The sequence below is a fragment of the Dasypus novemcinctus genome, chromosome 27, assembly GCF_030445035.2.
Source record: "Dasypus novemcinctus isolate mDasNov1 chromosome 27, mDasNov1.1.hap2, whole genome shotgun sequence".
Taxonomy (NCBI): domain Eukaryota; kingdom Metazoa; phylum Chordata; class Mammalia; order Cingulata; family Dasypodidae; genus Dasypus; species Dasypus novemcinctus.
The window spans coordinates 25,330,174-25,343,996 of record NC_080699.1 but is presented as its reverse complement, the minus strand read 5'-3'; the positions used below and the strand labels follow the sequence as shown (position 1 = coordinate 25,343,996).

Below are 13,823 nucleotides of genomic sequence, written 5' to 3'. Positions count from 1 at the left end.
AGAGTTCAGTACTTTGCCAGTGGGCCCTACTTTGGAATTTGTGCTCCTGAGTGTGATGGAATTGGACTCAGATGTGACTTCTCTACACATGCCTCTTCTGTCCATTTTACTGAACCTGGGATTGGCGCTGGGGTTGGCATATGCCCAGGAGACTTGAATCTCTGGGCTGTCCATGTGTCAGCTAGGCCCTGAGCCTCAGCAGTGTTGCAGCACCTACAATCCAATTCGTTGGACTTACCAGGTCAGCTGACAGGGAGGTGAGGATGGACAACCACCACACCAAGGAACCGAGTCTACAGTTGCGGGCACAAGAGTCCCATCCACCAGGCATGGGGAATCGAAGCCCCCTCTCAACTGAAAGGTGGAATGGGCATCACCATCCCAGGGTCCTCAGGATAGAGGAAGAAAATATAGATTAGAGTGGACTTACTGGTATTCTACTATAGAATTATTGTGACTCTAGCAATGGAAGAAACTATATCATTGATGTGGAGATAGTGGCCACTGGATTTGCTGAAGTCAGCAAGAGGGAAAACGAGGTGTGTTAAGGGGGCATTTTCAGGATATTGCAGGGACAGATGCAGGACATTATATATCCTGCCATAACCCACTGAATGCACTGGGAGAGAGTGTAAACTACAGTGTAAACTATAATCCATGCTATGTAGCAGTGCTCCAAAATGTATTCATCAAATGCAATGAATATACCACACTAATGAAAGAAGTTGTTGATGTGGGAAAAGTAGGGGATGTGGGGAGTGGGGCATATGAGAACCTCCTGTATTTTTTACTGTAACACTTTTGTGGATATATTTATCTTTTAAAATTAAATTAAAAACATATTTAAAAAATAAAGCAAACAATTCATTAAAAAAATAAAATAAAGACGACAATTTTCTCTTAAAAAAAAAAATTCCTGCCAATCTGTCCTCCATTTGGCCAACTTTATTTTGCTTTCTAAGTCCTGCAGTAGCAAAAATGGCTGCCTTTTGTTTACTTCTGCCTGTACATTTACAACATCACTCAGAACAATGGCAAAAAAAAAAAGTATAAATAAACAAATAAACAAACAAAAAGCAATAAAAGAGAACAATGACAAAAAGAAATATGATGAGCTCTGGGAAACTAACAGTACTAGAGTACTCCATTCATAATAGCTTTCTCAACTGACCTCACTCTTCTCTCTTGCTTCTGCCAACTTTTGCAACAGAAAAAGTTCGTAAAATGTTATTATAGTAAAGAATAAAATTATGCTTGAAAATTGCTTAATTTTTAAAAAAAGAAGCTATAAAGAAAAGTGCCTAGGTCTAATTCTGAATACAGAATCTTTTCTAATAAGATATTTGCATTTATAATTTAGTAGAAAACTATAAGCATGGAGAACTACTGAATGACTAAGTATTTTTATCTCTATAGACCTCAACTTATCTATGGTTTCACTTCAAACATTTTCATTAGTTTAAATATGAATCAAATAAGTGCTCTACTACAAAAACTAGTATTGATAGGTTAAGCTTCATGTAAAGCAACATGTAAATATTTTAAAGAATCAATATTGTTCAAGAGAATGGGAGGAATGATGAAAAGATGAGAGGCCAGAGTACTGGATTCTAGCCCAGAGACTGACATTAACTGGCTATATAACATTGGGCAAACTATTTTCCTCTCTGGGTCTCAAATTCTGTCTTTATAAAATGAAGGAGTCAAATCCATTAATTTCTAAAGTCTTGTAAAAGCTTCCAGTTTTAGAAACCCCATCATCTCTAAAACTTGAAGAGGTTTACCCATTTTACAAGTGTAAATAAATACACAGTGAAGGTCTTAAACAAAAACACCCTCACAATTGCTTTCCAAAGACAAATCAGAAACCTATACTTGTTTTTAAAGAAACATATCATCACCAAATAATGGCCCCAAGGAAAAAAGCCCTTTATATCTAATTACTATTCTCCATCACTGATTTTATCAGAACCCCATTCAGGGCCTTGAACTATAATTACTACATTATACCTTTCATATACTACCCAATAGCATTTATTAAAAACACTATGCCACTTACAACTAATAACAAATAGCATTACTTTCTTTTATCACATCAATTGCAGGGAAAAAAAATACATCCAATAGGATTTTCAATGTTGCGCTCAGAAAGAGCATAGAAAGCTCCAGAACAACTACTGAGGCATAGGCCTTTTACATTCCTCAAGTCAAGGCAATGGGGGTGGGAGGCCATTAGTCCCCAATATATGGAAAAAATGACAGATGGAAATCATAATACAGGTGATAAGTATCAACTCTCTTATTCAATAAATGCTAGTATAAAGAAACAAATTAAACAAGTTTTAATGTATGAAGTTAAATAACTGAAATGTTTAATAAATAACTGAAATGTTTCTACTGCTTAACCATGAATTGTTATACATGAATTCTATTTTTAAAAGGAAAAAAATAATTCTCTACCCAGACTTCCCTATGCAGCTTTCAGCTGAGCAGTTCACATAACCTAGAGATGAATGGCTTTAGTACCACTTTAGGATGCTATACCCTAATGACACATCTGTAGACGTTCGCAAAAACACTTGCTTGGTCTAAGTCCCACAGTAATGGTTTGCCTCCTCAGGAATTAAATAATGATTGCCTAATGATTCCCTCAAAGGTTTCACAGAACCTTTTGTATACCTTCAATTACATCACACAAATTGTGAGTATGGGTACCCAGTCATCTTTAACTCACCAGCACCTGGCACATAGTTTATGTTCAATGAAAGTATGACTGGGGGAAGACGCCAACAGGATTTTCAGCTAAGCTAACTAACAATCAGCTGCCATAATTAAATTAACAAACTACACAAGGATTGTTGGTGGAAGTAGCTTTTCTGGAGGGTAATGTGGTAATAAATATTTTTTAAGACCTTAATGTATGAATCCTATGACTCAACAATTTCATTTCTAGGAGTTTATTCTAAAAAAAAATACTTAGAAACTCCATGATGGGGTCATTGTAGAATAGTTTGTAATAGCAAAAATCAGAAATAACCAAGAATATCAATATGACTTTATTAGATACTAACATGGAAAATCGTCATAACGTTGAAAATTTTAGAAAAGAAAAAACTTCTAGAACCATGTTTAAAAACCCCATTTTTGTCTAAAAATTTATAATTTTATGACTATGTATTATTTCCATAATTTAAGAACACAATTAAAATATTAAACATAAATAAGATACCCTACTGTCATTCCTTTTTAAAAATAATCTAGCAAGGCTATCTAAAATAAAAGCAACTGTGGTATATACAGCATTGCTACTACAAGTATGCCACCTAGCCCAGCTGCACTGATGTCACCTGGCAATGGGACAGAAATGCAAAAGCCCAGACCTACTCAATCAGACTCTACAGGGTTTTTTTTTTTTTTCCTCTTTTCTTTATTAGAGAAGTTGTGGGTTTACAGAACAATCACGCATAAAATACAGGATTCCCATATACCATCCCACCACCAATACTTTGCATTGGTGTGGAAAATTGGTTACAACTGATTGATAGCACATTTTTATAATTGTACTATTATTTAAAGTCCAGGGGAAGCAGATATGGTTCAAGCAGTTGAGGTCCTGCCTACCATATGGGAGGTCCTAGGTTCTGTTCCAAGTGCCTCTTAAAGAAAATGAGCAAGACAGTGAGCTGGAGCAAAGGCAGGCTCAGCAAGCTGATGCAATAAGATAACACAAGAGACATGAGGAAAAACATAATGAGAGACACACAACAAAGCAGAGAGCAGAGGTAGCTCAAGTAATTAGGCACCTCGCTCCCACATCAGAGGTCTGGGGTTTGGTTCCTGGTGCCTCCTATAAAGACTAGCACACAACAAACAGACACAGCAAATGCACACAGTGAGGGGGTGGGGCAAAATAAATAAAATAAACCTTTAAAATAAATAAAGTTCATGGTTTAACTTAGGTTTACTCCTTTGATTTTCATGAATTGAAAAAAAAAAAATTTACTGTTACCATATATACAATCTAACATCCTTCCCCTACCCCTGGTCACATTCAGATAAATTCTCAGTGCTGATAACTCCGTCCACAGTGTTGTGCTACCATCACCACCACCCATTACCAAAACATTTCCATCATTCCAAAAAGGAACCCTGTACATTTTAAGCCTGAACTTCCCATTCCCTATGCCTACCCCATCCCCTAGTAACATACTAGATTCTGACTCTATGACGAACTCTACATTTTAATAAGATCCCCAGATGATGTGAATTAATGTTAAAGTTTGAGGAGCACTCTTTTATAAGAAATTAATTGGCAGAGTCTGAATACCAGTTCAAGATTCACATAAAAAAACAGAAATATTAGCTGGATGACTTGGAAATGTTACTTAATCTTTATGAATCTCAATTTCATTCTCTTAAACACATTTTTTGAGATTTTTAATGTATCAACAGATATAAAACTGTAAACTGCTCTACAATAAAAGGAATCATTAACATTTAGCTGTCAGTCTTAGTGAGAAAATGCTAAAGTCAACAAATTACTCATATCAGTAAATCTTTCAAGGACAATGCTGCACATTCAACCCTCTCAGGGCCACTTCCCAAAAAAGTGATAAGGGCTGGAGTGATGGACAGCAAACTACAGACCAGGGGATCTTAACCAGGGGGTCTGCAAGCTTGAATTGAAAAAAATCAACTTATTTTCTTTATTTTTTCTGACCTTTAACTGCAATCTAGCATTTCCTTCACTTGTGAATGTATGCAATAAATTCAGTAGTATTCATTTTATATCACATTACACTGTAGCATATCTCGAAAAATTGCTTATGCTCACCCATACTTCAAAATTACAGTATTTGTTAGACACAATGCTAGCTGAGGGTCATAAAATTATCTCCCACTACATTCATGTATACGTTTTTTGTGTGGACATATGCTTTCACTTCTCTTGGGTATAGACCTAGGAGTGGCATTTCTGGGTCTTATGGCAACTCTATATTTAATTGGGAAAACTTATACTCTATGTTTAATTGGGGTCTGTGGTTTTCACCTGGGTGGCAAAGGGTGAACAAAAAAGTTTAAGAATCCCTGCTATAGACAGTGCCTATCTTTGAGGAGGATAGTTATTTGGGGGCAATGAAAGGAAAAGGGGAGCTTTTTACTGTATATTTGTTCTGTATATTTTATAATTCATAACTGTGTTTTTGTTTTTCTGAGACAGAGTGCTACACCTATGTGCTGCTATTCAAAGGCAGTCTAAGAAAGGAGGAGGCTGGGGAGCCCATCACACTCACTGAAGTACCAATGAGCTGCCTCATCTTAAGACTTCCTCCATGGCAGATCCCACAGCTGAAGAAAGTATGAGAATGTGCCCTGGCAGCCGAGTCTGCTAAGCAAGACCCACCACCCATCCCAAAAGCTACAAAGGAGACCAGTCACTTCCGATTTCTTCTGAGGGAGCTATGGGAGTTTCTCGGGTTGTAGCATCACAAGCTGCCTTTGTTGTACACCACCACTGCCATCATTACCAGCCCCTCCTGCTTTTGGAAGATGCTGAGGGACGGGAAGAAAGAGCGTGTAGACAGTGCTGAGGCTGGCTTCCTGTACTCCTAGTTGACTACTCCCACCTATTTCCCTCCAGGCCCATTTCACAGTGTCTTGCTTGTTATAATCCCCCTCTTCTAAAAATCCTAATGTAGATCAGAACTAACATCATCATTGGGAAGTTTGATTCAAATTTAGGCTGTTTTCAAACTAATACTTGGTTCATTTTTCTTTAAGTGCTCTAAATTAGTCATTAGGGAAATGATTTTTCATGGTATAAATGTTAAAGGTTTGACTATAACATGGACTCTGATGAAAGGGAAGAGTAAGGGATATCAGACTAAACCAATTTGACCATGTTATATCAAGTTCACTATATGAACACTCTGGCTAACAACATATAAAAAGCAAGTTTTCTCAATTAAACACAGAGTTGCCATAAGACCCAGAAATTCCACTCCTAGGTCTATACCCAAGAGAAGTGAAAGCATATGTCCACACAAAAAACTTGTACATGAATGTTTATAGCAACAGTATTCATAATAGCCAAGAGGTGGAAAAAACCCAAATGTCAATCAACTAAGAAATGTATAAACGAAATGTGGTTTATCCATATAATGGAATACTATTCGGCCATAAAATGCCATGAAGTACTGACACAAGCTACAACATGGATGAACCTTGAAAACATTACATCAAGTGAAAGAAGCCAGTCACAAAGACCACATATTAAGTGATTCCATCTATCAAATGCCCAGAACAGGGTAATCTACAGAGAAAGAGAGTAAATCAGTGGTTGTAGGGCAGGTGGGAAGGAGACAGGTAGAATGGGGAAGGGGAAAGCCAAATGAGGTTTCTTTTTGAGGTGATGAAAATGTTTTAATTGTAGTTTAAAAAGAAGAAGAAGAAGAATCAATTGACGGTAAAAAAATTTTAAAATAAAATTTTAAAAATTGACTATAGTGATATTTGTACATGCCTGTGAATAACTTAAAACCACTGAATATTTTCAATGGGTGAACTGGATGGTATGTGAATTATATCTCAATAAAGCTGTTTTAAAGAAAGGGTGGGAGCGGATGTAGTTCAAGCAGCTGAGTGCCTTCTTCCCACATGGGAGGTCCTGGGTACAATTCCCAGTGCCTCCTAAAAACAAAAAAACAACAAACAAACGAACAAAGAAGCCAACTCAGGGGAGCCAATATGTGGCTACCCACATACAAAGTCTGGGATTCAACCCTCAAAAAAAAAGAAAGGGCAAGGGGGTTTAGTATCACAAGAGTCACCAAAAACTTCACCAAAGTCACAAAATAAACAGAACAGAATACCTTTTTTCCTACTTTTATCCTATATACAATTCAAAAGTTCTATCACTAATACATGAATGCACAAATGAGCTCATGGCTTATAATATGGAATGATGAGGAATTTTGCATCCTTTGGGGGCAGTTCTTTTTTTTTTTTTTTTTTTTTTTTTTTAGAGTTAACATAATATATTTATTTTAAGTGCTTGGGGGCAGTTCTTAACAAATATAAAAACACAATCACGGGAAACAGATGTGGCTCAACCAATTGGGCTCCAATCTACCATACAGGAGGTCCAGGGTTCAATTCCCAGGGCCTCCTAGTGAAGGCAAGCTGGCCCACGCAGTGGGCTGGCCACGCAGAGTGCCGGCCCACGCAGGAACGCGGCCCCATGCAGGAGTGCCGTCCTGCATGGGAATGCTGTCCCACGCAGAAGCGCCAGTGGACACAGAGAGGGGCGCGGCAAAATGACATAATGAGAGACACAGTGGAGAGAAAAGAAGAAGTAGCAAAACAGGGAGCTGAGGTGGCACAAGAGGGTAATCACCTCTCTCCCACTCTGGAAGATCCCAGGATTGGTTCCCCGAGCCACCTAATGAGAATACAAGCAGACACTGAAGGACACGCAGCAAAATGGACACAGAGATCAGACAATGGGGGGGTTGGGAGGATAGAAATAAATAAAATTTTTTTAAAAACACAATCATGCTTTAGAATGACTATATATTACCTTTATCATTGAAAAAGGTAAAAAAAAAAACAAACCTTTGTTTATGTTATCTTAATCCAGCACTCAAAAATAATAATAATAAATCCAATTCCTACCCCAAATACTCCCGAAAAGGTAGAAAATGAAGTTGTTGTTTTGATTCCATTTCACTCTGTTATATGTTTGCATTTCCTTCAACAAGTACCTCGGTAGGCACAGGAAATGAAATTAAGACAAAGCCCAGGACACATTAGAGCAGGGGAAAGACAAATGTGTAAATAAATTGAAATACAAAGTGATAAATGCTAACCTAGATGAGTTAAGTATAACAGGAAAACAATGTGGACATGCCTCTACCATCACTATGCAAAGTAAGCAGCACACATAATTTGAAGAGACACAAACCTTTAACTTAAGGTAATAGATATTTCACTGATTGGTACTGTTTAACACCATCTTAACTAAACACCAGGTCTACTTTTCTTGAGTGTATGAATTGGAGGAATGCTGCTGGGTAGTGTATAGTGTGTAAGTCACTTTCTGAATAAATAAATGGCTTTTGTTATTCACTGAGACTTTGCTGTATACCTGAGAAGGTAGTATAGAAAGGAAATAACTAAGCCTTAGGAGCTGGGTAATCCTGGACTCCAAGTCAGGCTCCACTGTTAACTAAATTACTTAAACTCTCTAAACTTAAATGTCTTCACCTATAAAAGAGAGATGACATGAACAAAGGATACTGCAAGGAATAAATAAGATCAATGTAATTAAAATTCATTCCTACCATCTACACCTTCTCTTTACAGTTATTCCTTTGCGGCACACAAGGCAATTTAACAAGTATTTACAAAGCACCCACTATTATGTGAGTCCCCATGACTGAACACTGCAGGAGATAAGTAGTTTAGAGGAACTGCCCTCGTGGAGTTTACAATCGTTTGAGGTTAAGATAAACACAGAAAAACATGTATACATTTAAAATATGCTTAAACTTAAGAGATTCCATAGTACTCTGTATATACTTCTCCCATTGTCACTTATCACTATAAAGAAATCTCTGGAGTGTAAGAACTTCATCTTCTTACCCCGTGCACTATGCTTGGGATGAGCATGCAAAATGGAAGGAAGAAAGGAAGGAAGGGAGAAAAAGAGGGAAGGATGAATCCAATGAAAGATACTGACTCATAAATTCTACTAAGCACATCTTACTTCCCAAAATATTGGAATTTACCCAAGGTGCTGGTTTTGGTTGTTTTGCTTTTTTTTGGGGGGGGGGAAGCATGTTGGGGTGGGACACACAGAAGGTAGGTAAAAGGAAATAATAATCCTCTTCTGAGGATATTTTTTTAACTCATCCTTCATGAGAAGAGTTTGTCCAATAAATTATATCCTACTTTAAAAAATCATCAACAGCTTAATGTTTTAATGACGTAAGCTAATTTAAAATAAAACTCCCCACTCCTGCCCTTCCTAGCTGTCTCTTTCCTTACTAGCCACTTTCTTCACATAGAAGTACTTTTCCAAATATTTACTACAATATCATGGGAGACCAAAAAAAAACAAACAAACTATGTCTAACTTTTGTTTAATAACAAGCCTTCTAGCACAAGCATTTTTTCCAACAACAAGCTTAACTTCCACAACGGATTGGTAAATTAGTAAATTGAGCCTCTGTTGATCAGACCCCATGACTTGTGCCAACTCCTCCATCTGCGTACATCCAATATTGGGAGAGGGGGTGAGACTAATGGTTCCCAGTGCTAAATCAATTAATTAAGAATAGGCTGATATAATATTCTTTGAGCTTCAAAAACAAGGATAAAACAGACATTGGACTAAATTCAATAAATGTGGGACATCTGTGAACCTGACAGTAAGTTCTTCACCACTTTAATCATAACATATGAAGTCAAGATTTAGTGACACAATTAAGACTTTCAAAAATTAAAATAAAGAGGAAAAAAGAGAACAACCTATGCTCAAAACATCAGGGGAAAGGAGATGGTGCAATCTAAGACTACGCAATTCAGAAAATCTGGAAAGTGCTTTGAACCTATCAAGCTAAAACATCAGAAAGAAGAACTAAGTTTTCACTTCAGCACAACTAGTCATACATGATATAGAGCACAGGATCAAAACAAGCAATACACAAGAATAAAACACAATAGAATGGAAAAGCTAGAAGCCTATTTTCCTTGAAACTATCAAAACCTGGAAAGCATTTTGACCTGTCTTGAGCTCTTTACTCTTCCCAAATAATTAAACATTCTGTAGAAAAAATCAAAATTCAATACATATACTTTAAAGAGATGAAGGGGTAAGACTTAATGGGTGATCTAATTTGGGCTACCTTGTACAATAGGATTATCATATCATATCTTATATTTACAGAGACGGACAAGAGTTTGATAAAAAGCTTATTATTTTAAGGAGGGGTCACTAATAAATACAATTTTGAAATATTGCATCCACATCGCTCCAATTAGAACTGCAAATATTTTTTTCTATTCCAGGAAAACCTCTTTAGTTACTAATTATAAACCTACTGTAGCAGTTTGATACAGTTATGAATTCCAAAAATAAATATTGGATTATATTTGTAATTTGGTCTGTACCTGGGAGTGATTAAATTATGATTAGGGCTTTGATTGGGCCACATCATTAGGGCATGGCAAAGGACAGAGTCGGAGGAGTTTTTGATGTTGGAGTTTGATGCTGAAGCCTTTAGCTGGAGCCCCAGGAAGTAAGCCCACAGAGGAAACAGAAGCAAGCCCGGGGAAGAGAGGAACCCTGAACCCACAGAGAAGCAAGACCCGGGGAAGACAGGAACCTTGAACCCACAGAGAAGCAAGACCCTGGAAGAGAGGAACCCAGGAAGCCTGAACCCTCCCAGGGCAGCAGCCATCTTGCTCCAATATGTGAAACCAGACTTCGGTGAGGGAAGTAACTTATGCTTTATGGCCTGGTATCTGTAAGTTCCTACCCTAAATAAATACCCTTTATAAAAAACAACCAATTTCTGGTATTTTGTTTTGCATCAGCACCCCTTTGGCTGACTAATACACCTACCAACTTCAGATTTTGAATACATTCAATACTAAAAAAAAAAATGCTGCCAATGCATCTAAAGTTTCCTTTCCATGCCTAACTTCCGCATTGATTTTATTACAAATTCTAATAATGAAATTAGCACTACTACACCCACCAATATAATCAACGTACAAATACTTGTGTCATTAATTAGAATACCAATTATTTAACATGACAAAAAACAGTCCTGAAAAAGTGGTTCTAAACCACTAGAGTGCAAAATAGGGGAGTTCATTCACACACAGGACTTATTAAGCATTTATATAGCACATTTATATTTGCCAAGTGCTTCATAATCATTTTTATTAGCTGTTCCTAGTCCAAAACAAACCATGAAGAACTTAACGGAAGAGGAATGGAGGCCCAGAGAGAAACCAAAAAAGAAAAAAACAAAACAAAACCAATTTTACCCTGGAGGAAATGACACCATTCCCTTATACTATGCTCTTATAATAAGACTATAATAGCCTTCTAATCACTTTTCATTGCAGTATGAATTTTGCCAAAATGTTACTTATTAATGAATGTGAAAAATATCAAGGAAACATTGTATTGAATTCTAACAAATCATTTGACTGCTTAAACACTTTCCAGTACTTGGGACAAAACAGTGTATTTCATTAAATAGACACAACAATAAGGAAGTAAAAATTCTCCCAATTGTCAAACTCAAAGTGGCTAAATATAACAGAATTATTTTTCACACTTGCTTAAAAAAAAAAAAGGTCATCTAAGTTCACTGAACAAACTTAAAATCAGCTCCTGTAATAATCAGACCCGTTGATAATCAATTTAGAGCCGGGCTAAAAGGAGTGCATACAGGAGGGGAAGTTATGGAAGAAGCTTAGCCTGCTCAGTCAATCCATCTTACAGAAGATAATGGTTATAAGCAAACCTTGTGGTTTAATCAGTGCATATCTCAGTACCAGCAATGGATCACATCCAATGTTTTGGAGGAGAACGAAAAACTTGAGCCAGCGCTCAGTGTGGAGGAAAGTTCCTTCCTTGCCCCATTTAAACACCTCACATCTCTATCTCTTCTATCTTGGTGTAACGTCTTGCATGAGAAAAAAAAACTACACACTCAACAGGAGCACAGAGTCCGTCGGCGGAGTTGCCCTGATGCCAGGTCTCTAAACCAGACCCCTAAATGGGATTCCCTAGCCGGATCTAGAAGCCTCTTCGGCTAACAGCCCTAGCCGGTAAATCAGACATTCTTCGCCCTCTCCCATCTCCCGGGGCCAATTCTGTGACCCACATCCCTAAACCCTGCAGAGCCCCAAACTCCGCACCCCCCATTACACTTCCGCCCCCGGGGCTTCCCACTTAACCTTCACCCCAGCCCCCACCCCATCTGTGTCTCGCTACCCCAACCACAGCACCCCAACGTTCCCCCACGCCCAGCCCAGGCCCTTCCCCCACGGCCGACGCCCACCTTCCCGGGCCCTCCTCTCCCCACGGCCCCCCACCCTTCGGTCTCCCTCCGGGCCCCGGCACCCCAGCTCCTCGCCTCCCCAGCCTCGCGTGACCCGTCGCCTCCCCCAGCTTCCTCTGTCCCTTCCGAGCCCTCCCTCCCGCCCCCCCGCCCGTGCCCACCCCTGCTCCGCCGGGTGCTCCGGCCTTTCACCTTGTCCATGAGCTTCCAGCACTTCTCCACCATCTTCTTGTCCACGGTCCCCGGCGGGTGGGGGCTGAGGTGGTGGTGGTGGTGGTGCGGCTGGAAGGCGTCCTTCATGAGCCCGATCAGGCCGCCCGAGCCCGAGCCCCCGGAGCCGCCGCCGCCTCCGGCCCCAGAGCTCTTTTTCACGTTGCCGGCCATGGCCCGGGGAGGGTTGGGGGCCCAGCCGGGTCTGCCGGCTTCGCTCGGCTGCGAGCGAGGGAAAGAAGGAGGGCGTGCAGGAGGGGCCTCTCCCGGCTGCCGCCGCCGCCGCCGCCGCCGCCGCCGCCGCCGGCTCTTGGGGCCGAGGGAGGAGCGGCCTCTGGGAGGGAGTGGGCGGCGCCGGGAGCCGCGGGTCCGCGCGGGGCGCGCCCCCTCAGGGTGCGCGAGCCCGAGGGCGGGAGCAGCGCGGGGGCGCGCGGGGGCCTGACTGACTGACGGGCGGCGGGAAGGGGGCGGCCTCGTCAGCCCTGGGTAACGACCTCTCGCGCGCCCCTCCCTCCCGAGCCACCCGCCGACCAGCTGCTCCCGGAAAGCCGCCGCCAAGTTTCCGCGCGCGTCCCTCCGCCACTAGCCCAGGCCGAGCCGCCGCGGGGGCCCAGGCCCGCGCCTGCGCCCTCTGCTGGAGAACGGGGAGAAGAAGAGGGGATGGGGTCCGTCGCGGAGGCTGCGCACTAGGCCGCAGCCGAGGCCTCCATGTTCCTTGCGGGCTGTAGGTTGGCGCGTCGCGAATGGGTCCTCGATCAAGGTTTAGATTAAGACAGCAATAGAAAGAATCTTAACGTCGAGCCTTTCTCCTACGCTAGACAGATGAGGAAACTGAGGTTAAAGTTCTCCGTTTCTTCACAGTGTGTGAGGATGATGGGGAAAGAAGGGAAGTTATTTGTCCACCCAAGACGCCACCAAGGGCAGGAACGCCAACTGTTCGAGTCTGGTTAGGCCCCAGGAAGGCTTGAGGCGCTCAGGCTGTGATCTCTTCTTCCAGGCCCTTTGAAAACAAAGCACTTCCTCATGTTTTGCTTCAGAATATTGGTTCCTTTTCTGGGAATTAAATGCCCACTTAAGCGTCCCCGGCCCCGCAGCGCACCGCAAGTCTGCAGGGCCAGCGCCAGGCCCCGCCCACAGGAACTGAAAGGGCGCCGCGGGCCTGACCCCAGGGCTCCCGCTCCACCCGTGGGACAGAAATGCAGTTCCTGGGCACTTCCACTTCTCTAATCCAGAAATTCGTTGGAAGACCTTTGAAGAGGAACATCGTTTCTAAAGAAGGAAGTGCCCTGCCCTAATTTGTTCATTCTGAGTTCAACTCCGCGAGTTTGCGGACCCGATGTGTCAATAAGTACTCAGTTCCGTTTAGAGCCTCCTCCTGGCTCGTCCACTGAGCCTTTGACTGGTTAGGAAATTAAAGTTTATCAGGTGCTCCTTTGAAAAGGGAAATGTAGCACTGAACTCTAAGACCATTCAGCCAGATATCCTGATTTTGCAATTCAATCACCCTTATCTGAGAATCAACATTTCCTA

At 41.0% G+C, this 13,823-nt stretch overlaps 1 protein-coding gene across 1 annotated transcript in view; it reads right to left on the bottom strand.

Moving 5' to 3' along the window:
* The window catches only part of CBL (Cbl proto-oncogene), a 99,734-nt gene extending 87,111 nt beyond the window's left edge, over positions 1-12,623 (bottom strand). The window contains exon 1 of the mRNA XM_058289228.1: positions 12,276-12,623. Within this exon, the coding sequence (XP_058145211.1) occupies positions 12,276-12,467 (192 nt within the window). The 5' untranslated portion in view covers positions 12,468-12,623. The remainder of the gene's footprint in view (positions 1-12,275) is intronic.
* Between the last annotated feature and the right edge of the window lie 1,200 nt (positions 12,624-13,823).